This window comes from Andrena cerasifolii, chromosome 13 (assembly GCF_050908995.1).
Source record: "Andrena cerasifolii isolate SP2316 chromosome 13, iyAndCera1_principal, whole genome shotgun sequence".
Lineage (NCBI taxonomy): Eukaryota > Metazoa > Arthropoda > Insecta > Hymenoptera > Andrenidae > Andrena > Andrena cerasifolii.
Window position 1 is genome coordinate 6,821,614 of NC_135130.1, and position 27,751 is coordinate 6,849,364.

Sequence of the window (27,751 nt, forward strand, 5' to 3'; positions counted from 1 at the left end):
CTCTTTCAGCATCGGTTCTACTTGACCGAAATAATAAAAAGGGTGGGTATACGCATATGACAGTGATTCCCATCCGGTGGGTCGCGAAATGTTTTCTGGGGGGTTGCCACGTTCTTTTAAAAATATTATTAGGTTAGCATTATATTCTAAAATACAGATTTTTAATTTGTTGTCTTTACCTTAATAAATTTGCCTTACCTTATACGGGGGGGATTGCAGGTTATTTGAATATTATAAAAGGGGGTCGCGACTCAAAAAACGTTGGGGAACAGTTATTAGAATTTTTATATTGTTGGCTGAATATTTATACAAGCAGTGGCATTTGGCGAATATGGATTGCCGTCTGGTGTTTGTTTCTTAAAAGGCAAGAAGCGAAGGAAGTGTTGAATACAATGCGTTCGTAATAGGGACTTCGGTAACAGTTCAGTTCGTGTGTTCTACCTGCAGGTGAAATAGAGGGTGAAGACAGTTCTGCACAGAATCACGTTTCGCGTTGAGAAAAGGAAAAAGATCTGAGGATTTAATATCCTCTACAGCGAAATTTCCTTCTCGCGAAGCTCGCCTCGGGGTCCCATATTTTCTGAAGTTACAAAAGCTATCGGTAGACGGTATCTCGGGGCACGTTTGCGAAAGCGACGTGTATATGCGCAACTCATTGTATCATTGTGCGCGATTCGATATCGCGAACCGAAACTTCCTGAGAACCTCCCTCCTCGCTCTCTCTCTCTCCCTCTCTCTCCTTCCACCCACTACTAAATAACCGTACGAAATCACGTTGGAATCGGGTGTGGAGGCTTTTCACCAAGGTCCGCCACATCCTCTTACGTTGCAGCTGCTGCAACGATAGAATCTTGGGTTTCTCCCCGTGAATACGCGCGCGCTTATCTATATATGATTACACGTCTATGTAGTTTGAAACTCCCCCACGGTTTCTCCGTTTCTCTCGGAGTTTCGTCTCGTTCGAGTCTCTCGGCGACCTCCTTCCTCTACATATGCTCTTCTCACCTCCGCTATTCCTCTCTACACCCAGCTCCTCCGACGAATCTTGTTATTTTCTGTTTCTCATTATCTGACCAGGCCTTTGAACATCCCCCCCGCTCCCCTCCGTCCACTTTTACTCCCATCCCTCTTCCTTTGAACAGTTCCTGCATCTAATTTGGTGTTGATGGAGTTTCCTTTTTTAGTCACCCCTCTTTCTCGAATTCCGCCCGTTTATGTGCCGCGCGACTGTGAAGAATACTTAAGGGGTTACATCCACCTAGAGGTCCGGAAAAAGCAGACAAATTCAGGAATTTTTTGGGGGAAAAGTACAAGCGCAAATCATACACAATGTTTTGCTACTAAAAGATACATCTTTTAACTGTATTATTCTAAATTTTCGTGAGATATTATTATTAACTCAAGAAGGTATCGGCTTGGATATGAGTCGTGTTTTTTTTTTAAGCATTAGCTGGTGGACATTCCCTAGGCTAAACGATGCATCTGAAAGCAAAAATTCGAATGGATGTTAAAAATAAATAACTTTCAGAAGTACCCGACGTTCCCCGAATTTTAATATTGTATTTTGGTAAAAAAGGAACCTTAAGGGGAAATTTTGAGTTTAATCCAATATGACCAATAGTTTTTTTTTTTAAATTCTTAAATACCAGTTACTTTTGGGGCTGCTAGACGAGAATCCTCCCTTAAGACACTCTTAATTAAATGCAAGAAGTCCCATTAAAATATCTGTAGTAGTCTTCCTTTAATTAATTCCTAAAGATCACCTATTTTTATCGGCTCTGGACCGGAACATCCCCTTAAGGGGGTATACCCGTTTGAACCCTCGGAAAATGTATACATTTTGTGGATTTTTTTACAAGTCAACGGTTTGATGCAGATTTCCCGTTTTTTAACTATGTTTACATAGTATTATGAACTACTTATAAAAAAAAGTTTCAGTTAAAAAACTATTGTTTTTCGGAAGTTACGGATACATGTCCGAAAGTCTCTCGATTTTAGACGGCTAAACGGTGGCCCTAAAAACTCGTGCTACGTTCAACCAATTTACTTCCAATTTTGCATGCAGAATCATAATAAGATTCCGCATCGTCCAACGAAGGCTTTTTTTATTTCGATTCCCCGTTTATTATTTATAAAGGAAAAAGGTGGATTTTTCTCTTAGAAAAATTTAACTTTACCTTTGATCTCTCACCATTTCTTTATTTTTCAAAATTTTCAAAATCGCCTTCGTTGGACGATGTGGAATCTTATTATGATTCTGCATGCAAAATTTGAAGTAAATTGGTTGAACGTAGCGCGAGTTTTTAGGGCCACCGTTTAGCCGTCTAAAATCGAGAGACTTTCGGACATGTATCCGTAACTTCCGAAAAACAATAGTTTTTTAACTGAAACTTTTTTTTATAAGTAGTTCATAATACTATGTAAACATAGTTAAAAAACGGGAAATCTGCATCAAACCGTTGACTTGTAAAAAAATCCACAAAATGTATACATTTTCCGAGGGTTCAAACGGGTATACCCCCTTAAGAAATTCCACCGAGCATTTCGGGAACGTGGTTGGACTACCCCTAACTCGCGCAGGAAGAGACAGTTAGCTAATCAGAAACTTTAGAACATTATTATCATTGAATGAATACGTAGAAACCTTTTAGCGCGCAGAGTACATTGTGCTTAAATGAAATATTAATCGAAGCGCTCCCCACATGTAACTCGAACTAGAGGGAAGAATCTCCAATACAGAAAGCAGTACTCGAACGTCTGTTTCATTTCCTCCGTATCGATCCTCTTTCCATCCGCGACTCCGCCGTCCGAGTTGCTCTGTATTTGAATTCCTCTCTATTAAAATACCCTCTGTCGAAGCCGCCCCCTTTTCCCACCTCCAGCGAGCTTTATGCGCCTCAACTTGTCCGCGAGTAGAACAGCCTCTCGAGCCGGGACAGCCAGCCACGTCGCCGTAACGCGGCTAGAAATGCATTCCGCGTGCATTCAGCGCGTGTGCCGTTAATATGTCCGCGCGACGACAAGAGAACTTTTTCGATTATTCCTCGTATCGCCCTTTTCCACGCCATTCAGGCTGCTGTCAGGCCAGAAGCGCGGGAAATTCGAACGCAACGTCCCTTTGAGTGGCGGGCGACTTTGGGCAGGGTGAATGGAACTGGAGAGGGGTCATTATTTATCTGGTTCCATTCGCGATCAATGTTCGCCGAAGTAGGCGGGAAATAATTTGCGGGACGGTGAAGGGGGAGGTTCTTAGCGCGGGAGGACCATGGGGGTGCAAACTTGCCACTGAGAATTCAGAGTTATATGTCCTGTTGTCTCGATACTTTCGGGGGATGAATCTGCATCACGAAAAAGGACCGTTTATGCTGGGATTAAAGAACGTGACGGGCATGTCAGCTTAAAAAACAATTAATATCTCCACGGGTCCAGTCGGACGGTCTCGCGTGAGAGGGTGTTCGAACACTTGTAAGGGTGTACTCGCGGGAACTGCCTGTGGCGAGCTTAAGCACAGTTGCCGCGAACTTTTTCAATTATTCCTGCAAAATGGGCGGATCAAAGTTGCCGCCTGGCCTGTGTGGATTAATAATTCCTGGATTAATTAAAATTCGGCCGTGACGGGCAGGGGGGGGGTGGGTATAAGGGGCAGCCGGGCGAGAGGATCCGTGACGAATCGATATTAACCGGGGGATGAATATAATTGTGAATTAATCGAATCAGACGGAAATGCGACGTATCAAATTTTCGAATATCACTTTAATTATCGGCCGGTCGAAGGGGATTCTTCCTCTCCTTTTTGTCCCGTCGTTCGTTTCACGGACGCTTACCCCTTTGTCCGAATGAAGCTCGATGGTAAATAATCGTTAGGCAGGGGCGCAGGGGGACGCGGACGTTTCACGACAGAATTGCATGAAAAATTATCGTTGTTGTCTTGAATATTCATCGGATACTCGATCAACGTGAAAATTTTTCCTGCCTCCTTTGTTATGCGGGGAATGCGAACATCGCTGGCGCTCGTGGGCGGGCTTAATTGCGCGCGATATGTCCGGTTTAAATAAATACACGCGATTATTTGCCAAATCGAAAATAGTTCTCGCAAAGGATTTACACTTTCCCCTTTAAGGGGGTAGTGGACTATTTCAGTTTACAAAATCGATATTCTTTAGTTTACTGCTTCTGAAAGTCTTATCCTTTGCGAACGTTTTGAACAAATGTTCGTGAAAAAATACAAATAATTGTCGAAGTTATAGCAGGGAACGTAACACAGTGTACCGCCGCGTAACCGCGCGATAAATGTAACACCCCGAACTTTGAGGCCGGTTTTCTCGAAACACCATTTTCAGAAACGGTGTACATCATAACTCTTGAACGAATGAATATTTTTACTTACAATTTTAAACGGAGTTCTAGAATTCCATTCTCTGTCGTGCAGAAATTCCGCATCATTTAAATTGAACACATTTTCTGTATCTTTCATAGTTTACTGTTTACAGTTAGTACAGAAGTGAAACGTAAGTGTTGTAGTCCGTTAAAAGAATTATCTGGATAGAATTCTTCACTGTACTTTCAGTAGGGTCCTGTAGTGGATTACGTAAACACGTGGAGATGGCTGCGAGTGGCTGACAGGGTTTTAGGGTAACTAAGTGTTCAGCCTGTTCGTTAAAAACCCAGAGGCAACACGGATAAGTGAATTAGGAAGGTGCGAGGCCAGACGTCCTTTTAGTGCAGCCATTTACCTTCCCCAGTTGCACGTCGTCCCCATCCCCGTTGTTAGCGAAAAAAATCACGACAGTGCTTGAGAATTCAAGCTCATAGCCACGAAGATCATTCCGAGGGAAAGTGAAAGCGTATTTGAACGAATTACGCCAATCACCGGAACAGGAAGGATATCACCTGTCATCCGATCTGTCAGAAATTAAATTCAAAACTCCAGCCTGCAACTGATGCTACACGCATTCATCCCCCGAAATATCAAACAGTAACGAACATCGGAAGTTTAATCCGTCAGTAATTAGCAGCCCTCATCCCCAACTGTGAGCAGCTAAAACAAGAAATATGTTTACTCGCTTTTATCTTGCAGAGTGCACTGTAAATTTCTTTGCACACTGAATAGCGGGAGCCAAAAGCATTAAAGATTATCATCGTCCAGCTAAGATAGACAAGAAAAGCGGCAATCCCCATGACGCGTCACACTGTCGACTACCCCTACACCCAGCTGTTCCATTCAACCCCCTCAGCACGTTGGTGTTGCGTCGCGAATCACTCCGTTCCGCGCCACTTAGGCGGGTCAACTCGACCCTCCGCCACCCCCATGGAAAGCAACACCTCGCCATAAAAGCCCCGGTTGACGGTCGCGCGCAACGCAAACTCGTTCCGATCGTGTGCCAGCGGCAAACAGTTTCGACACGGCTTATTAGGCCTGCCCTGAATAATCGAGCACCGTGTTAATTAACTCTGCCTTCTCACCCTTGGAATCGAACGGCGGGGAAGAGCGTCGGTGAGTGACGTTAATCGCGCCCCGTGACGATCCGCCGATTAACTCCGCCGCCGAAAGAACAGGTTCTTGACATTCCCCTCGACATCGTTATTACTTCCTCGACGGGTAAAGAATTTATCAGTGGCATAACCGTGCCACGGTCAGCTGCGTCTGCGTCGCTCGGGGGTTGAATCGCAAGTTTGCGCGAGGGATACCGTGAAAAACAAATCTCGAAGTGGTGTAGTTCTAAAAATCGAACACAGGTGGCGGGCGACGACAGATGTCTCTGTGAAGACAACATGGCGGCGAAGATTGGGTGTCACGTGGTACAAGAAACTTAATAACTTAATAAACAGCGCGGAGGTCAGAGATCTGACTAGAATTTAAGAAAATTCTCAAGGTCGTTTCCTCTTGATCCTTCTCGATGACAGAAAAATAGAAAGCACCGTTACAGAACGCGTAGCTTCGCCGATCCAACCACGGTTCCTCGTACTCGGGTGTTACTTACTCGGTCACTTGGAAGGTTCGAGGGGCTGCACCCCCTCGCAGGGAGGAGTGGGGAAGCGCGAAGGGAATTGAGACGGGGAAAGAAGTTTGAATCTTTCAGGGGTGGAGAGTTTGACTTGCAGAGTGCTAATATTAAAGTTACTCGTCGCGCAGGGTCGAAGGGTGGCGCTGGCCAGCGATCCGCGGAGGGGATAGGCGTTTTCTTCGCGCATCGGCCCCCCGATTAGATTAGAATTTGTTAGGGGTGTCGCCCGGTAACTTCGTCAGAGGAACGCTGTCAGTTTTGTTTCATCGCTCCCGGGCACAAGAGCTTTTTGGCAAAGTTTCGCGCACGAAATTCCGCCCCGAGACACCGGAAACTTTCCGGCTGAATGCCGACTTATGAGGGGCGACGCGGGGGCCACGGTTCGGAGTGAATTAGCCCCGGCGCGAGTCGTAGTACGCGTCTCAAGGTTCGTTCACCTTTTTCGAACGTGGACCTTGCCACCTGGTCTGTTATTCTCGCACCCAGGGTAGCCATTGCAGATTCTTCCTGTAGCTTCGTGTATTTTAGATTCAATGTTCCCTAATTGAAACGTGGGTATTATCGGTGGGGGATCGTCGAAGGAGAAATTTCGACACGTTTTCTCTTTCGAGGAGAATCACGCCACCCGAGGGAATCAATTTCCCCTCGCGTTCTCGGGCGAGCAGACGTCAAAGGGGAATTTCGATGAGTCGAACTGACAGTTTTACGACCCCCGCTAAAGCTCCCTATATTTCGACCCGCTCGGAGATCAGGAAAAGCTTTTCTTCGTCATCGACGATACTTGGGCGAGACCGGGACACGCTCCCTCTTTGTTTGAATCCTTATTCCTCCGAAGGAGCGAGGGTTCGTCGTTGAACTCTCTCGTTCAGCTTCTGCAGTAATCTTTTCGACAAGCCACGCTCATAATTGTCTCTCCATTTGGGATGTTATAGTGGACAGGTTTTATGGAACAGTGGCTGCTCTGAATCTGTGAGTTCTTCTTGTAAATCTCAAGTGCCATTTTAACCTGACTTCCCGCTGCGAAGAACAGGAATTCTTCCGGCCAGCTTCCACCCTCGCGCGAATAAAGATTCAAAGGCTGGCGGGGATCCTTTTTACTCACCGTGCCTGCTTTTAGACGAGTCCACCCGAAGAGTTCCCTCGCTCTGGATCTGATCCTTGCCATTTGTCACGCGACAAGTGTAGAATCCCACGTCTGAGACGTCCAGATTGGTGATCTTCAGCCGACTTCCCGCGATGTTCTTCGCGGCATGCTCGTGCGCCTGAAGGTTAAGAACATTTTACGAGGCTTCCGTGTAATTTAAACGTGTCCGCTATCGTTCCCACGGTAGTTTCCGCACGGCAGACACGTGGAACTTAATTTACCGAGAAATTTGGGCGTTTTCTATGTCAGTCTTTGGAAATTCAGGGAAGCTCGAATTTTGGGGATTAAAATTTGGGGTGTTATGAAGAATTTCTGATTTACGACAGGATTTCTACCTGCGTTAGAAAATGGTCCAAAAATTCAAAATGCAAGATCAAATTTGAGATTTTTAGATTTTTATTTGTGTACTACCTGCGCGTGGATCTTCTTAATAGTGATCTTTGGTCGCCTTTCGTCGAGAGGTGCTTCGTTCTTGTACCATCTGATCTTAGTGGGTGGAGGGTCACCGACGACCTCGCATCTCATGTGAGCAATTCCACCAGCATCCTTCGAAATGTTCGTCAGAGTGCGTATGAACTTCAACGTGCCACTTTTCGCTCCGGACGCTGCCTCCATGTCAGTTCTGCGAACACAAAAAGCGGTGTTCCTTAAAATTTATTTTACGCAACACTAAGGTCTCCAAAATTTATAAAAATTTGCAACTAAATACCACTCAAATATTGCAAATTCTGTTTGTCTTACGAATGGAATCAGCTAGAAAAATTGTTTAATTTTCTCGACAAAGAAATTTTCGTCCCAAGCAACGATGGTCCGCGGACTTTCCAGACACCCGTTAGAGAGGACTCATTGAAATGTACGAGCAACATGTTGTCGCGGCAGATTGAGCAAAAAACGATCGGGATGAATTTTTCATCGGCTGCCGGTTTACATGCTCCGTTTAGCATGATTGCAGTCATAAAGGGGCACCACGCTATGAAATCCGATTATTATGCTTGTAACCATATTTTTGCAACGCCTGCAAGCTACTTCCTCCGGGGGAATGTCTTCTGTGATGCTTGGAATTTGCTGCGACACCCATTAGAGGTACGCATTACAAGGTACAGCATCCGTTTTCCTTATTCTACAAAAAAGCATCCCTTTTTCTATTACACTACGAATTGTGCATTGACACAACTTTTTCACACTCTTTCCTTAATTTTTAATCCTCTGCAAATTTATTAAGGGACCTTTTCTCTGTAATGCCCCCCAAAATTACTGTTTATGGATTTTTTTTTGCTACACAAAAATGTGTTTACTAAACGGAAGTTTTTTTTAATATTTATTGATACGTGTTTTGAGAATACAATTTTTTTTTATATTCTCTTAATGCTTGATTTCGCCAAAATAGGTGGGTGTAATATGCGGTGTGTAAGTTTCAAACAACGGTAATTTGTTAGGGCGTTACAGTGAAGACCTCTTAATTTTAATTTAATGGACTCTTATTTTCGACTTTTGAATTTTCTTCGCGGCACCCCCCAGAATAGTTGAAAATAATAAAGAAAAATCTGTGTAAAGGTCGAGCCCGATCGGATAACGGGAAAAGGTGCCCCTGGGCCCTTGAATATTTAAATAATTATTTAACAGCCCACAAAGTTGATTTTGTATAATATCCTCCAAGGTAGTGAATACATAAAAAAATATGTCGAACAAAAGTTGTAGATTCAGACAAGGAGCATATTTTATGTTCTATTACTTTTTCTCGCGCGACAAACGGTTTTCGAAAAAAGTCCGTAAAACTGGAAAAAAATTATTTTTTCAAATTTTGAAAGTTTAAATCCACCTCGAACACCTATCATTTATGCAGGCGGAAAGAAAGTCATTTTTATGTTCGAGGACTATTTTTTAATCATTTAAGGGGGGGGGCATATACCGCGATATCCCAAAAAGATAAAAAAAAATTTCCATATTTTCAGTGTTTGATATGTCACGAATGTTTCCTGAAAATTTGTGACCGAAATTCGCAAAAATTTCGAAGATGGCGCTCAGGTACCGCGAAGAAAATTTTGAAAAAAATCTCACTAAGAGTAAATAAGAGCCATCTTACTGTACATACAGTGAGTATGATCGTGCAAGTTCATTTCTCCAATATCAGACAGAAAATACATATAGAACTGTAATTATAATCGATATCCTGGTATCGGAAATTACGAGCGACCAACTGCGCCAATGAATTCCATTAAATTTCGCCCACGTGGTTGTTCGGGGCGAAAGAGATGACAAGAATCTCGAATAAATTCGTATAATGGACACGAGCGTTGCCAGTACCCGTGACAGCATTTTTACGAAACGATGATCCCACGTCAGATGCCCCCGAGGCTCGCGTTACCACCCACATGGAGATCGATAGCGGGAAGCAAGTTCATCCAGGCTTGCTAACAATGTAACTTTAAAACGGAGATCATTAAAGGAGCCGGGTTTTATCGCGCTTGACGGCTAGTCAAAGTTTCAGATGGTCGACAAAGGAATTTTGATTAAGCTAATGATGCAGGGGATATCGGAGGAGGATCCCGTCCCTCGAGTGTCCCATTTCTTAAATTTAATACCTTCCCAGTCGAAGGGTTCTCTGTTAAAAATTTTACACGACAGTTCTTTTCAGATACAATTTAACGAATTCAAGGAAACTGAAATGAAAAGTCTCACCACGAGGTCACGTTTCCTTACGCGCGACAAAATAGGTTTATTACTAGAACTGTCATGGCTGCCGAGGTTTTAGAAAAATACGAGATTAGAATGTAGAGAGCTAGAAACAGAGAGCCGCTCGTGCCTCAGTCACGATTTCCTTTTAATATCGAATTCGTTAAACCGACTGCACGCACTTGAGAGCAGCAGCATTTCACACGCCGAGCCCACCGGCGAGTCCTTCCCCCGCCCCACTCGAGAACATTTGTCGGTACGTCGAAGCTGCAGGCTTGAAAAATTCCGTGAACAAATTCCGCCGGGAGCATTTGAACAAATTTTCAACAAACTACGCAAAAAAGGGGAACACGAAACGGCACGGCGCGCCGACAAAAAGTTTAATTCGATCGAATTCGGGGTTCGATTGAATTTCAAATCGACCAGAAAGTCCGAGGGAGGATGGAGAACTTGGTGAAATTCAATTAACCGTTTCCATGTGGGTGGCTGAAAAATTGCGCCACGCTTTTTTTTTTACCACTTCTTTTTTTTTGCAGCCGAATTTCACGCGCTCGTTATAAAACATGAAAGGAGCCTCGGTTATTGGTCGGACAGAGCCGTCGCTTTTTGCCCAAATTGGCTCGAATTGTCGCGCCGCGAACAAAGAAACGGGCGAGCAAATTTTCAGCGGCAATGGCGCGGTTTAATTAATCGCGGGGCCAACAATCGCTCCGAGGCTCGTTTCGCTCTGCGAAAAGCGAGAGGCTCCGCGTCTGATGTGCGCGCATCGGAAGCTGGGCGCATGATCGTCGTTCATTGTCGCGATTCGGGCTCTGTCAACGAAGGGGCTGATATACGAGGTGTTCGAAATATCTGCGCCCTTTCCATGCGATGCGATTGCGAGTTCATTTTCACCGATCATTTGGTGGTTAATTAAATAACAGACGCGTTGAGTATGGGATGAAAATTTTCGCTAATAAGTAGGCTTAATACACCGTAGTGGTCTTTCACAGAATCAGCTGTTTGCACGAATGGCCGCCATATTGGAAAGACAGCTGATAGGTGCCGCGTGTGGCAAATATTTGAACTTTCGGATACTGAACAATATTTCATTCGGTTTAAAACAACTCGAATAGAGCTGTAGCCAACTCCATAATTGCGAAAGGGTTATGTAGAAGAAACTAATTCTTATTTAATAACAAAAGGAGTTTTAACTCTCGGTTCTCACACTGGGTCAAAATGACGCGACATTTGACTTTGAGGTATCATTGAAAATGGCGCCATGTAGTATTTAGTAATTTCATGAATTCTTTATAGGTAGAGAAGCTTTCCGAGTGAAGGGAATTTTATATACATTACTTTTTTTTTATTAAAATTTTCATTTTTTTATTAAAGAAGCATGTCTCAAGAGTATAACCATAATTTTTTAACCAAAAATATTAAAAATGAAAAAGTTATGATTTTTAGACAAAATAACTTTTTCTTGGAACTCTTTTTCTTTGAAATATTTTTTTTTTAAACATACTGATACTTTAAATTTAAATTTTCAACGATGAACATATATTCTACAATGTTCAAACTTTATCACAGAAGTTTTGGGACTTAATTAATTTTAATAGATAGTTTTTAATCAGCAGCTGATTGAAAATTGTCGTGGGTCAAATCGACTCAGTGAGACAACTAAAAATAGTCGTGGCAAGCGAGGGTTAAAAACAGAGATTGCAGAAAGTATTATTATTATTTATTCATCTTAACATATAAAGCAGAAACTGTTCGTGTGTTTGTTTGTCGCCTAAAAACACTCGAACGGTAAACTCTGGGGTGCCGAAATGTGTCGCAGCTCATTATGCCTAGCTAATCCAGATGAATGTGACCATTTCGCTAAAAAAAAAGTACATAAAATATTATTTTTATAAAATCAGAATCTAAATTTTGGGCGAAGCGGCCTTGTAAAGCTAGTTTTACATAATTCTTGCTTCGCGGCTTTGTATGGCTCCCGATTTGTACATCCGTCTTATTTCCCACTCTTTATATTCCCATACATCTATGTATACATCTACATCTAATCGTCTACTCGTGTGGAATACCTGTACAAATTACAACTACTATCAATCGCTCTTATTACAAAGCAAAGGTAATAAATTAGCTAAAGAGCGATGCGCCGCCGGGACGCTGTTACGAAACCTAACCTCAAATCTCCTAACAGAATGAAAAACTCCCGCCCTTTAACCGCAACCGGAGAAATGTCCCTGGGCAGGACGATTCGTAAATCACGCCGAGGGAGTGAAGGTTTTCCGCAGGCTCGCGTGAGGGAAAAAGGAGTGAAATCTTGGCTAGTACATTTGCAGAAACACTCGAGTAAATAGCGCGACCCTAGCGATCGTATATCACACCCCTTGATAAGGGGGAAGTCAGCACGGTACGCATTATTTCGCTGTTGCTGGCTAGGGTGAGAAGAATAGGGCGTCCCGTTCCCCTATTAACATATTCATACTTAATATTCCACTCGCTACGTCCAGCGACAACGTCCGCCCCCGCACGGATTTATATCGCTGGGATACAGCCGAGATTACTGGCCACCCTACGGCCCAGATCGGCCGGAAGTCGCAATTGATCGCGACTTCCACGAGCAGCTTCCTGTCGACACGGCACCGCATCCTCTTCAGATGCAGCAGTGTCTTTGAAAGGGGCTTGAAGACTCCACGCCAGGCCGGCAAAGCTGACGCTGTATCGGGCCGCTGCCGCGCATACCTGCGCGACTTCGCGGTTATCGATCTAGCATCGCAAACATTCGCTTCTATCCTGTGCTTATCGTTAGCAAGATACTGTTTCGATAGTCTTGAAGATTCAGGTGAAGAGCAATGGTCTAATTTTAAGAAGCATACTAAACTACCCTCTTCATCGATCACCAAGATCCAACAGCATCGCTCACCAGGAGAAGTACCTATTTCCCACGATGTGCTCCCGAAATTGGCTCCCGAAAGACTGCAGGCACCGCTGCGCAGCCCCGGCCTTACCTACGCGAGCAAGTTGACCGCACCAGCCACGTAAACTGGAAACCAGCCCCTTGTTCGGGGGAGGCAATCATCGAGTTTGCTAAGGCACAGACGGGGCCGGTGTGCGTGACGGCCCTTAAATGCACGGACACGCCTGCGTCGGGCCGTGTATCAGGGTGTGTTTACACGGCGGGAACGTGATTGCACGCGGGACGCAACGGGGTAACTAACCCAGCCTCGGTTATTGAATATAAATCAAGCTATGATCAGTAAGTCACGAGGAAGTTGCGTCGCACCTCTGGCCCTAGCCGTTGACCGTTCCTGACGTTGCTCGAGTGCATAAATTGTTAACGATACCGGTGCGCGCCGGGGATCTCGGAGCGGCGTGCTCCTCTGCGCAGCGCAGTGCGAGCACGCCGGTGACGGACGTTATTTGGCCCCTTTGATTCACGATGCGATCGAATTAGTACCGTTGCGCTCGCGCACCTTCCACGGGAATTTGCACGGCCACCGATTCCTTCCCGAGTACCGCTCTCTAAATCGCAAAATGGCATTCAGCGCGCTTCCTCATCGTCAGCAGGAAGTGGTGGCCATTTTGCGATTTTTTTTTTCAACCACCCACCCTCGTGCCTCGGACCATTTTATGACGCCGCCATTAAACGATTATCGAATTACCGGGGACAAAAAAGTTACGCTCGGGAAGTTTCGTGAAATTGAAATCACCGGTGTACGCGTTAACGACGCCCCAGTGGTTTTCGACGTCAAACGACAGGAACGAAATTAACAGCGCCCGCGAAAGTACAGAAGGGGGGGAGGGAAAAGAGGGCTGGAAAAGGGCTGGTGTTTTCCTCCTGCATTTACTATGCAAAGTGACTCTATGCATTTTGAGGAGACGTCGGCTCGTACGCGCGTCACACGTATTTCTGTATGAAGATAAATGAAAAGTCGTCGATAAAACTGTAGACACTGCGGCGGGGAGCGGGTATGTAATGTAATCAGACGGGATCCAGAAACTTATTTCTCCGGAGCTCTTGGAGCTTCAACTGGAATTGCTGATAAGTTTGTACACTTTTGCGGAGCTTCTGGTGGCTCAGCTATCTTCAACAGTACTCCGCGAAGAATCGCGTGCCGCATAACCTGTACGATTGTAGTGGGAGAGTAAGGGGAACGAGGATCGTCTATGGTCAGACGCTCCGGACCAACGTGCCGGGAGCTATTCTTCTCTGTAACTCTTCGCTCGTGCTTTATTTTGAAAATTCTTTCGAGTGAAAGTTGCAGAGTTTAGCAAGAACTTTGAGGATCTGCAAAAATTTTATAGAAATTTCGATGTGGATTTTTAATACTAATTTGTGTATATATTACGAAATTCGGGCACACCCTGTGGGTTCACTGTTAATATAGATCCCCCGTGGGGGATCCTATAAAAAACATGGCACTAGAGTGAAAAACGTTTCGGTTTATCCAACGACGAAGCGCTGGGTCGAGCAACGTCGACGTCGAAAGTTTTACGCGAACGCCGCCAGCGATCGTAAATATCGTTTATTAAACGACGGGAACGAGTTAAAATTTCAGCACGCTTTACAACGGTTGCGCAACCCGTTCCACGTGAAAATTATGTAACGGCGCGGATCAATTTTCCGGCTTTTGCCTGCCGCGTCCCGTCGTTCGTCAGACACTTTATCGTTCGAGCTCCTCCAACAGAAATTCGACACATTTTTGAGGGGGACAGGAAAGTCTCCTCGAAGCGTAGGGAAATTCTGAAATATTCCAGAAAATTATATGCTTCCTTCCAAACACTGGCGAACTTCTGGATAACATTTGCAAGACTTTCCAAATACAAATATCGAAGATCCCTGAATTACAAAGTTTCTTATATCACTTATCAGCAGTCAAATCTACAACGAGTAAATCAACCAGCCCAAGCCACCTCAAATCCCGAGAAAACAATTCCCTTTACACCAGGATCGTCTAATTAATAATCTGCACAATGCCCAGCTCAGGTGGGGAATCGCTGGGAATCAGTCCCAACCGACGGAACAGGTCGTTACCCACGCAGAGTTAAGTCCGACGCCAAGCACGCTTACAAGTTCACCCTTTTGCTGGAGAAAAGAAAAAGGTGTTGAAAAGGTCGTGGAGGGGGAGAGTCAACGAATCGTTAACAGTTGGACGCGCCCACCACGTCACTTCCTTCGCTGGCAGTTTTAAGCAGTCAGAAGACCGTCTCAGACGGGGATTAGTCGTTCACGGGGTTTCTATAAATAATGCAACGTTTAACCTCGCCTGAGGGATCGGTTTTGTACCCCTCCCCCTTTCAGGAGGCTGCGTTTTAAAGCCTCCATGCAAATGATCGAGGAGGCGTTTGTATCATCGAGAAGCAATTCACGGGTGGACATCGTCGAGGTGCTTCTTAGTTATTCTTTGAAAACACGTCAAAATTATTTCAATGTCTTTCTTGTCGAAAAAGGAAAATACAGTTTCAATTTATCTTGCGAGGGGGAATTCCTTTCTTTTCGATTTTAGTGGGCACCGCAATGCAAGGAGGTTCCCAGAGGATAAAATTGTTGAGCCTTGTAGTGGCGTGCAGTGAAGTCAGGTGGGATGACTAATTATACAATTGATCGTGGAAACGATTTTATTCGTGTACCTAACATACGGGTTTACGAGCCTCTCCTGCGATCCTTGGAGGGATAAGCCCCGTGTCGCTACAACGTCTAGCAGCATCTCCGTCAACTCTCCCTCGACATCCCCTGTACAAGGGGTTAAGGGGAATCGACCGGTGCATCAATATTAATGGAGCCACGTGGCGTTCGGGAATAATGTGGCCTGGCTGGGAAGTCGTCGATCCGCACGCCCGTGATATCGTAACTGTAATGCGTTACTGCGATCGGTTACGACATGCAATTTCAATCGGGTCGAGCGCATTAGCGCGTCATTATGCGGCAGCGTGTCTATGGGGGAGAGGCGATGGATCGAAGGGTTGGAAATTTGTGGCAAATGACGGGAATGCGAGGATGTTCGTGAATATTCATTCTTGGTCTTGGCTTTGATCGAAGGATATTTCGGAGTGATGGGTGGATTGGTGTCGGGGGTGGGAGGGGGTTGAACAGTCTGCGCTGTTAATATTTGATTCAGATTTGCTTCTTTAGTCAGTTTTGGTGCCTTGCATGAGTTGGGGGAGATGGGTTCGAGGCTGAAATCTGAAGATTCTAAGATTTTGAGATTTCGATTATCGATCGATTTCGAGACTTCAAAGTTCAATGATTCTGGGATTTAGGGTTTCACGATTTCAAGATTTCAAGATTCCAAAAATTAAAAATTTCAAAATTTCAAAATAATATTACAAAATTCCCATCATTCAAGATTTCAAGATTTCAAGATTTTAAGATTTCAAGATTTCAAGATTTCAAGATTTCAAGATTTCAAGATTTCAAGATTTCAAGATTTCAAGATTCAAGATTTCAAGATTCAAGATTTCAAGATTCAAGATTTCAAGATTCAAGATTTCAAGATTCAAGATTTCAAGATTCAAGATTCAAGATTTCAAGATTCAAGATTTCAAGATTCAAGATTTCAAGATTCAAGATTTCAAGATTCAAGATTTCAAGATTCAAGATTTCAAGATTCAAGATTTCAAGATTCAAGATTTCAAGATTCAAGATTTCAAGATTCAAGATTTCAAGATTCAAGATTTCAAGATTCAAGATTTCAAGATTCAAGATTTCAAGATTCAAGATTTCAAGATTCAAGATTTCAAGATTCAAGATTTCAAGATTCAAGATTTCAAGATTCAAGATTTCAAGATTCAAGATTTCAAGATTCAAGATTTCAAGATTCAAGATTTCAAGATTCAAGATTTCAAGATTCAAGATTTCAAGATTCAAGATTTCAAGATTCAAGATTTCAAGATTCAAGATTTCAAGATTCAAGATTTCAAGATTCAAGATTTCAAGATTCAAGATTTCAAGATTCAAGATTTCAAGATTCAAGATTTCAAGATTCAAGATTTCAAGATTCAAGATTTCAAGATTCAAGATTCAAGATTTCAAGATTCAAGATTCAAGATTTCAAGATTCAAGATTTCAAGATTCAAGATTTCAAGATTCAAGATTTCAAGATTCAAGATTTCAAGATTCAAGATTTCAAGATTAAAGATTTCAAGATTTAAAATTTCATAATTAAGAAATTCAAAATTTCCAAGTTTCCAAATGCTGATATTTCGAAATTCTCTGCTTCCAAGATTTCAAGATTTCAAGATTTAAATATTCAAAACATTAAAAAAATTCCTAGATTTAAGACACAAATGCAGGCAGGTATGTTACAAAGATTTGACCGATAACCCCATTTCCTTGAAAAATCCGCCACACCCACTAATTTCCCTCCGAAATCTGTCGATTTCCGAAATCTGATGCACCGAGACGGAAGCTCGGCAAAGAATCCGCCCCGCAATAAGGGAAATCGAAGACGTCGAAGCCCGACCTACGGAATTTCGATTGGCCCTATCGACGCTTCTGCCTCGAATTAGCTTGTCTGAAGGAACGGGAGAATTCAAATTTAATCACGCCTAAAGCCTTCACAGTTCCGGGACGCACGGGAAGTGGCATTATTAGCTTTCGAATCGAACCAATCGAGCCGCTTCCTTATTAAGCCCTGCGGCATCCCCTGCTCGCTTTTCCATCATGCGAACCCACGAAATCCTTTCCCCTTCACCTGCTTCCCGTCTACCATTCCCTCCTGCGCGTCTCCCTTTTTTAATTCCACCTACATCACCGATTGAGAATTTTACTCCTCCCCGCGGATTCCTATCCCGAAGTCACAGCAATAATTTTCATTGGGATAATCGTCAAATTTACGTCACCGCCAAAGACAAACTCTCCTCGTTCACTCTATGCCGATCTCAAGACTGGTAATTCAATATTTGGGAGGCAGACTTACTTGAAGAACAAAAGAGAATCCCCTCGTCCTAGAATTACAAAACTAACCAAAGCTTCTTTGGTTACTCTTGCAGTTCTACCTGCCTGATAGCTACTAAACTGATAAACCAGCATCCTTAGTGAAGAAGAGAAGTATACATACTCATCAACATACCCATTAGTGGTAGCGTCGAAGACATCATTGTAATCCTCATCGGTGCTGTAGTCCTGAACATCTGGGTCCAGATCTTCGATATCACCTTTGCCACCTGCAAGCGAGAATTCTTCCATAAGTAACAGAGAAGGAAATTAATAACAAAATTTGATATCACTTGAAAATCGCGAAGTCAAGACACCATCATGATACCAAAATTTAAAAAAAAACAATCTGAGCAATACGATTCAACTTGTTAGATCTACAGTTGCATCCCCTAGAAACAGGCCATTTCCAAATTCCAAATTCCTTGGAACTACTCTACCACACCCAGTGGCCCTAAACACTTTCCACTCCTGAGTGATAGCCACCCGTCCGCCTCTCGAGACACAAACCACGCGCGTTTCCCGCGATTTATCCCGCAAGCACGCTACAGCACGCCCATCCCTCGTCTCAAGTTCTCCGACTGCCTAACAACGCAACAACTAACTACCCCCCCAGCAAACGTTAACGTTCGATGCATCATACACCTGCGCAAATACCGCACCAGCAGCCGCCCCCGCGATGATCCTCGCCATCAAGCCCTCGAGCCTGACACGCAACACCGCGATTCCGTCAGTTGAAACGCGGCAGGCCTCTGTCCAGCGCCACGTCAGCCCCTGGCTGCAGTTAAGCGGCGACTAGGTAACTCCATTCAAGCCCCTGATACCCTGCACGCGCGATAATAAGCAGGATCCAGGACGTGACAGGCCGCTCACGTCCGGCTGCCATCAATCCGGGGACGGAATCGAGGTTTTCCTAAATTGCGCGGCCGCCATTGTCAGCGGGGTCGAGTGGAAACGGCGGCGCACGCGTCCCGTGCAGAGTAACCTGGATTATGGTACCATGATCCCTGGTACAGTGACCTGGATCACGGCATGAGATGTCAGGAGGGTTTGGATTACGCGACGATTCATTAGCAATCAGCTTGCTGGTACATGATCTCTGACACGGTGATCCTAGTGATCCTGTGGCGATCTAAATTATGTGGGCTATGGTACAGTGACCTGGACCATGTTCCGAACCCTGACAGGGGTCCTGCTGCGGTCCTCGGGACGCGAGGATCCTCGGTGAATTATTGTGGGTCAGTAATGATTAGAATATTATCCTTCCGTGCTCCCAGCTGTAAGTTATATTCAATAGGCACCTCAGCCCAACGTTTAGCGCAGCTATCTTCATCAGGGATCAGGTGACACAACTCTTAGTAACTGGCGAGACTTTGGAGTCAATCCCTGTTCGACGCGGTTTGCGCACTGAAGTCTCCAACGACAATAACCGCGCAAGTACCTAATGGTTTGTTGCACCGGGTGTTTGCCTTTTTCCCGCGGTTTACCGCAAAGTGGTGCACTCTGTGTGTCTCTTAATGCGCTGTGCTTATGATTAATTGTCCTCGCTACGCGCCAGGTCGGCAGGCTGTAATTAATGCAGGCACACCATGCTCCTCGTTAATCCACTAATGAGTAATCCGCCATGGAGGCTTTAATATAGATTGCAACCGGAGGATGTGTAGGCCTGGCTGCCGTAGCTAGGCGCCAAGCCAGGCTATTAAATAATCGAGCGAATTATGCCCCCCTTTCCACGCGTGTGCCCCCTTGGTTCCTGGCTGCCAGCAACGTCAGCCGATCAGGTGCCAAGTGGAAATTTAAATTCGCGGCGCCCTGCCTCCTCTGGCGCGCTGGCTCGACCTGCGCTGGAACAATTTGCTCCTTGTGACTTCGGGACCGATGATGACACGGCTGTCTCGCCCACTGAGTTGGATTTATAGAAAATCTGCCTGTTTTCTTCTGTAGCATTTGGGGAGGATGGTACTCCACTTTACCCCACGTGAATGTTGATTTTTTTATTGCCGCTTTCTCGCATCTTGAGATACAGATGGCGTTCAGTTAGCTTTCTTGATTAGTAAAGGGACTTGGAGGATGCCTAGGTGGAAGATCTAAGAATTTGTAGAGGAGTAAGTAGTTCACGTCTGAGATTTCCAAAAATAAGCAGGCATTCGTTAATACCAACTCATCCCACTAATTACACCACGAATCTTCCAAATACGGCCGGCACTTTCAAATCTCCAGAAAGCTTGAAGCAGCTTCGATATCGGTGAAACGAAACGGTCCCAATTCCACAGATAGTCGCGGAACGAGGTGCCGGCGACCATTCGGAAGGTAAAAAAAAAAAATAGAGAACGTTATCGAGTGTCGGTTATTCGGATTTTCGTGGCGAAATGGGACAAAAAGTGGATGCATTTTGAAAACCCACCGCTTCCCTCCGAATCAGGCGGTTTCTGTCTGCAATCGCCGCTCCATTCGCGGCAAGTGTTGTCGCTCGTAAAAAGTGGACACCCTGTATGATGGGTGGAAGTGGAAAAGCGCGCTGGATCCCCTAGGGTGCACGTCAGCGAATGGCGCGCGCGTGTAACGCGTATCGGAGCGAGGGCCAATAAAATCGAACGCTATCGTACTCTCGCGCTTCCTTTTTGTTTGTATTTGTCCGTTATTTTTTTTTGCTCCCCCTGTTTTGTTTCTCTGTAAAAGCCGCGGTAACGATTTTTAGAGAATTAAACGCGGCCGGTAGAGAGGGGGGGAGGGGAGGGCCGCTGAACGCCACTGAAATGGGAATTTAATTTTGGGAAAATGGTCGTTTTTTTGTTGTCGGCCTGTAATAGCTGTCGGTTAATTGGAAGAAGAAGAATGGGCAACGATTTTTTAATTTGTTGGCTGCTGCGTATTTAATGTGTCACCATCGGCGAATATATTGTCGGCGTTAACGGGGTTGAATTGTTGAAAATATTAACCACGCGGGAGTATTTTTTGGGAGCAATGGCAACGAATATGAATTACGCTGAAGGATCTGTTCAGTATTTATGTGAAGCTACATCGTCGTGGATTTATGTCTCCATTTCGATGTTAAACGAACTTGACGAAGTGGTAACGATCGATAATTTATATTGCACGGTTCGAGGGGTTCATTCGACGAGCAACGTACATATTGGAACAGTTTTATGTGTTTGTCCCCCGAAGCCGGTTACATTTTTATCTTTTTCTCGTCTCTTCATCCGTCGAATTTTGTTCATTCCCGTGACACGCGGACGGCATTTAAATCGATGAAAAATGCCAACTATTCGATGGCCAGGTCTGGTGACGTCGATAACGAGCCCCTGTCTATACAGGGTAGTCCTGGTGAGAATGTAACACGTGAGTAGATTTCATGCACGAACGTACATGAAAGGGTATTCAATATCTGGGGTAGCGAATATTTAGAGTATCAAATATTTAGGTTATTGGGGTCGTAAGCCATCGAATACTTTAGCTATCGAGTATCTGAGCTATCGAGTATTTAAGCTACCGAAAACCTAAGCTATCGAGTACCTAAGCTATCCAATACCTAAGCTTTCGAATACCTAAGTTACCGAATAGTTAAGTTATCGAATAACTAAGCTGCCGAGGACCTACGCTACCGAATACCTAAGCTACCGAGTACCTACGCTACCGAATACCTAAGCTATCGGATATTTAAGCTATTGGATATTTAAGCTATCGGGTACCTAAGCTATCGTATACCTAAGGTATCAAATACCTAAGCTACCGAGTATCTAAGCTACCGAGTATGTAAGCTACCGAGTATGTAAGCTACCAAGTATGTAAGCTACCGAGTACCTAAGCTACCGAGTACCTAAGCTATCGAATATTTAAGCTATCGAGTATCTAAGCTACCGAATATTTAAGCTACCGAAAACCTAAGCTATCGAGTACCTAAGCTATCCAATACCTAAGCTTTCGAATACCTAAGTTACCGAATAGTTAAGCTATCGAATACCTAAGCTGCCGAGGACCTACGCTACCGAGTACCTACGCTACCGAATACCTAAGCTATCGGATATTTAAGCTATTGGATATTTAAGCTATCGAATACCTAAGGTATCAAATACCTAAGCTACCGAGTATCTAAGCTACCGAGTATCTAAGCTACCGAGTATCTAAGCTACCGAGTATGTAAGCTACCGAGTACCTAAGCTATCGAATATTTAAGCTATCGAGTACCTAAGTTATGGAGTATCTAAGCTACCGAATATTTAAGCTACCGAATACCTAAGCTGCCGAGTACCTAAGCTATCGGATATTTAAGCTATCGAGTACTTAAGCTATCGAGTACCTAAGCTACCGAGTACCTAAGCTACCGAGTACCTAAGCTACCGAATATCTAACCAATGGAATATCTAAACTATGGAATACCTAAATTATCGAATCCCTAGGCCATCGAGTGCCCAATACTTCCTCATTCCTACGACCCATCTGATCTCGTGCCTACAATTTTCAGAAAACTCCGCGTAAATTTTGGGGTGCCTGTTTTCCAGATCGTCGGACCGATGTGCCGGCAATTCGTTCCGAGCTCGTAAAACGCGCTTCCGCCGGGGGTTTTTCGCGTCGTCTGGCCAATTTCAGATTATTTAAAACGCTGAACGACCCGGTTTCCGCCGCGTTGCGGCCTGTTATTGTCGCGTTCATAGTTTCCGGTTTGCTGCCGCGCCTGATGACGAATTTATTTTCGGGTCGCTTGTTCCTCGTTGATCACGAAATCCCAACTGATTCGGAATTCACCGAATTTCCAGGGCGGGGGTCCGCCGATTCTCCGCTCACCCCACGCACGATTTCACTTAACGAGCCCGAAGATGATTAAAAATCGGATTACGCGACGAAGCCTCTCGACGCGAAGCCGACTGAATTTCCGTCGAATAAGGGAAACAGGGATCACGCAGTTTAGCATACGCACGCAAGGATAACCGCAGCCCTGTGTTGCCCGCCTATCGCGATGAGCCAACATATTTGGGCTTCCGCTGGGGTAACGAAACTCAAACAGCATGGACGGTTGACCAGAGCTGTCGAAGAAGCCCGTGGAAACTGTCCACGGCAGAGCCGACCGGCGAAAACAGTCCCTGGAGGAAGCCTGAACTTTCGACTGGGTCCACTGTTGCGGCTTCCTTCGCCGTGTTATCCGCGCCCTCCCTGCGGGGCACCTTCCTCCTCAGCATCTAATTGCCAAGTACCGGGCGGCGGAGTTGCCGATGCCAGCAGCAACCGTTCCGGGCAACGAAAAATCCAGCAAGTTCCCGGACGATACGGGCCCCCGAGTGTTGTGCGGACAGCCATCTTTGATCCTTCGGCTTGGAGGGTGGCCAGAGATACAGGGGCATCGTTGAAATTCAGAAACAGAGCTGGTCTTCCTTGCTCCCTCCGTCGCGCTGGACAGCCACTCTGAAGTGGTTTATCTTCTAGCGCTTGCACGTTTTAAGTGCACCTCTCTCGATTATTATTTCACCTTGCTTTCAAAATTCATAGAATTTTAGAGGCGACGGCTTCACTTTTACCCCAGAATCTTCTTCATCCACTGTTCCCCAGCCTTTCATCAAACGCAAACTATGAATATTGCGAGTAAATACATCAGAAAAATTCATCAGGTGCTCGCTGTTACACCCATCTATAATTCGAGATTTCACATTTTTTTTTTGCGAAATTGTGTTAGGCTGTACTAATCATATAAAATTGAAGAAATTGTTTCTTTCCCCCAATGTGGGTTAGTCCGTTTTAGCTCGCAATGCGACATTTATCCTTCGGCCACGATTCCGCGGGTGCAGAGTCCTAATAAACCCCAGTCAGCTGCATCGCCGCCCGTCACCGCCACATAATTACACCGGAGCAGGCTGGAACACGGGGGGGGGGGGGGCAGATTCCGCAGCCACCGTGGAGAAATGAAATTTCTGAAAGTCTGGCTCCGCGAACCACTTGCAGCTGCATCACCGTGAAATTATTTGGCCAACGCGAGACACAGGGCCCCCGCGTTTTGCAAACTGCCAGACAGCCTGACTTCTCGTAATGGAAACGGGGCGCGGGAGGGGAGGGGAGAGTGGATGTACAGAGGGAGGCTTTAAAAGTGGCGCGCCAAGCGGTTTAAATCCTTGCAGCATTTATTATTCTGTCGTGTGCGTATTTTTCCACGCTTTTTACCATCCGCCACCCTCGCCCTCCCCCCTCCCCCCGCTTTCTACGCGGATTTTCAGATTTCCCCGTGGCGAGCGATCCGCGCGCGCGCGCGCGCGCGCGCGCTTGCATTTCGGAACAGACGAATATTATCCGGCTAAATGAAGATTATGTTGCCTCGATTTTCCGCTTTTTTTTCCCGGGGAGCACGTCCCGTTTCTGAAATTTATATTCCCATGGCGTGCGCTCCCCCGACTCGCTGATGAATTCCGAATCGTAATTTCATGAAATTTAGCGACGTCGATGAAATTCGCGTTCATCCCTGGTCCCCGTCAATATTTATGACGGAGCACGCTGGGGAATGGGTTCTGAAAGGAGGTTTATGTTGAAATCTACGTGCCAGATAAAAGGAGAAAGAGATTCTGTGAGTGAAGTCCACTGTCGAGCCAAAGAATTAAAGCTGTATGGGACGCACTATATTAGACAAGAGTATATGAGATGCGCATAGTAAATCTAGATGTAAGGAACTCGAACACGACAGCTGGGGTCTTATTTTTACTCCTAGAAACGTATTTTTCACTTTACTATTGATTTTTCAAGCATTACTCGCGAAACTTTTGGCAGTGGAAATGCTCTGAATTCACAATTCTCTCGGGTTGTAATTTATTTCTTTAAAATGGTGTAGTGAAAAGAATTGAAACTCGACAGATATTTTTATCTATCCGTATACATGTACGCAATAATTGAAAAGATTGCTACCATTTCTTCAGCATTTTTTTCAGCTGTTTTCTCAAAAATGGTAAGCCCTATCGAAATTTTGTTCAAACAAGATTAAAAGAGCATTAAATTCTCTACAATTACTGTATATATAAGTTTTTCGTGCTTCCAACTATTTTTTAGATAATAGCGTTTGAATATATAGAAAATGCGTCACGCCGCACAGGCGGGACGCGCGAAGTGCCGAACTCTCTATATTCAAACGCTATTATCTAAAAACTGGTCGAAAGCACGAAAAAATGATATATACAGTAATTGTAGAAAATTGCACGCTCTTTTAATATTATTTCAACAAAATTTCGATAGGGCTTACCATTTTTGAGAAATTCTTCAAATTCAAACTATTGATGAATTCTAAACTTTAAGGCCTGGTCGGCACCCTTGCCCGTTGTCCGATTGCAATAATCTTTTTCAGGGACTAATTTTTTATGAAATGAAACCACATTAGGGGGGTGAGAGCAAAAGAAATCGCAGGTTGAAAGTAAGGGGCACCCCAAGGAGTGCGTATAAAATCAATGAAAATTAAAATCGTTATAACTCAGCAACCGGTTATCGAATTCGTTTACAATTTTTGGGACACATCAGGAAGATTGAAAAGAACAATTTCACAAATTTCCATCAGCTTGGTAGCATTTTGAAGATAGGTCCGATACATCCTTAATTAATCTCGATACGCGTCCCTCCGAAACTGGGAATGTTCATCCCCGGTGGAAATGCTTGATTCAGTTGTACGATGTTCCCTTGATACAGTGTTCCCCTAATTTCTAATACTACCATCCACGCTTCCGCGCATGTGACAGCGGGAGAATTCCACCGAAGATCGGTGCGGATTCCCGCGTCTATTTTAGCCCTGGAGTGTGAATCGCGGCTCGGTCCCGCAGAGGGTAGGGAAAGGGCGAGGAAATAGGACGAAGAAGCTTTTATATATAGCTCGCAAGCGGTGCGCGCCACGTATGTGCATCCGTGACTGCGCCTGGGCGCACCACGTGCACCGTTACTTTCACTTGGCCTGGTGTCTGCCTGGCATTCGGAGAAATTAAGCTACCACCACTGGTTCCAGGCAATAATCGACGTCCAATCTGCCCCGCGAGCAGAACAGAAACTCGTGGCTCCAGAACCACAGAGCCATAAATTGATTCCCCCAACAATTATTGTTGTGGTCCTGCCCAAGCGATAATCGATTCCCACGACGATGCCACCCTCGAAGGTAATTCACGTCAGAAGTGGACAAATATATTTCCCCCCCGGCTACTTACCCGCTGAACGATTCCAACGGACTGTCACAATAAGCGTTTTAAATGCGCGCGATATTTCACGGGGTGGCACAAAAGCCGGAGGACCCGACGCCATTTTATTTTGACAGGTACGCTGCGGTCGCGTCACCGGCGGGCCGCAGGGGTGCCACTTTCAATTATCGCCCCGAAGCTGCCCCTTTTATGCCCTCCTGTTCGCAGTGCTGCCGGTAGACAGTTGCATAATGGTCGCAGCGGACGCTGGGAAAGGTGCATTTCTCGGGGGCGCAGCTGCTGGTCGTGGCGATAGGGTAAGTGACGGGAAAATGGGGAGGAATATCTGATCACGATATCATGAAAACTTCTGAACGATACCCTGAGAGAATTTGGCTTTGAGTTGTTAGTTGTTACGTAATAACTAATTTTCACTGGGGCATTTCTGATTGAAGGATTCACAGGGGTAGGTGCCTGTCTATAAGCCTCGGTAAAATTCATATTTACCTTGAAACAGAGCTAGCTTCTTTGGAACAAAATGCAGAGAGCAGTGATATTTTTGCCTAGCGATAATTTAATTTATTTTTAATTTATTTTAAATTTAGTTTGCACGGTTTCTACCCACAAGTAGCGCTCTTTTATTAATATCCACGAGGGCCACGCAGGGGAAAATTCGTTGCTCCGCGGGAAATCGATAAGAAACGGCGCAGTTATTATCATAATATTCGCGGAGGCTCTGTTCGAAGGAACGATTACGGAAGGTCCTAAGTGGAGGCACGACGGGCTCCATTGAATCGTCGATACCGTCTGGACCGCTTGAATATTCAACACGCGCGATCCATTATAGTGATGTATAGTTCCATCACAATATTATTCATCATGCTTGTTATTTTTCTCCGTGTTTCCGCGGCAAAATATCCCGCGTCGACCGAGTGCTCGATGAATAATTAATGAGGGCGGCTTTACCGCCGCCGCGAATGCCTGTATGAGAAATTACGAGTAGCCGTTGTGTACGGAGTCTGAACAAACAGGGGGGGGGATGGACTTCTTAAAATTAAACGGAATGCAGCGAGAGGATCCGCGTATCCGCTAACAATAAGTGTTACCCGTCGATTCCAATGGGACTTCACCCATAAATGGTGGACCTCGAGAGCACTGCTGCCACCTTGGGCCAATTTATTTCTCCGATTAGAAACTCTGGACTTAAATCATTAATGGCATTAGCTTCCGAAAGCTAGCTGAGCATTAGTAACCTAGAAAAAGAGTGGCAAAGAGCGACTAAAAATTTGGAATAAATTAATTATAACGAAGCCATTTAAATGGTGTAAATGCTACCCCAAAGGCTAAACACCAAATCATCAAACCTAACCCTTCTCTTGGATCTCGTCGATCGAGGGTCCGCCACGTCAGCTCGCTGGACAGCAGAATGGCCCGCTCAAAAATGAATCGAGACGGTCGCGAAGGTGTTGGCTGCTCGGGATTTTCAAAGCAGACCGTTCCGAGCGAGACTGGAGCGCCGCGAAGGCAACGTTTTCGGCTGTCAAGCGATTCGAATGGCCCGTATTTTGACACCGTTGACAGGCTCCCTTTCGTATGGTAATACGGCCCCTTCAGACTTCTCTTCCCCACACCATCACTTCCTGTGCCCCTTTCTCACGTTGTCCTCGAGGAACCGGCAACGGCCGGCTTTCGAAAATCTTTTCATAAATCCACGTCAGCCCTGACTGGCCCCCCATCCCCAACATTGTGGGCTGGTAATGCGTCCGGGGACGTTATTCGTCGAACGGGATGCAACAGATCTCGGTTAGGTGTATGGGAGCACCGGAGCTGTGGAGGGACTGGGTGGTTCAAGGCTTGCTGTTAGATTGTAATTTATTGGGGT

At 45.1% G+C, this 27,751-nt stretch overlaps 2 protein-coding genes across 5 annotated transcripts in view; one reads left to right on the forward strand and one right to left on the reverse strand.

The window, feature by feature from the left end:
- LOC143375828 (uncharacterized) overlaps window positions 1–27,751 on the forward strand; it is a 193,134-nt gene that overhangs the window by 33,516 nt on the left and 131,867 nt on the right. The window lies entirely within an intron of this gene.
- The window catches only part of Ror (tyrosine-protein kinase transmembrane receptor Ror), a 244,867-nt gene that overhangs the window by 31,417 nt on the left and 185,699 nt on the right, over window positions 1–27,751 (reverse strand). Inside the window, exons 2-4 of one of the 2 annotated variants that reach the window (XM_076825340.1) lie at window positions 17,883–17,976; window positions 7,561–7,771; window positions 7,108–7,267 (exon numbers count right to left, since the gene is read on the reverse strand). In XM_076825340.1, coding sequence (XP_076681455.1) covers window positions 7,108–7,267; window positions 7,561–7,771; window positions 17,883–17,976 — 465 coding nt within the window. Of the gene's footprint in view, window positions 1–7,107; window positions 7,268–7,560; window positions 7,772–17,870; window positions 17,977–27,751 lie in introns of both variants that reach the window. The other variant, XM_076825338.1, reaches the window with a different exon arrangement.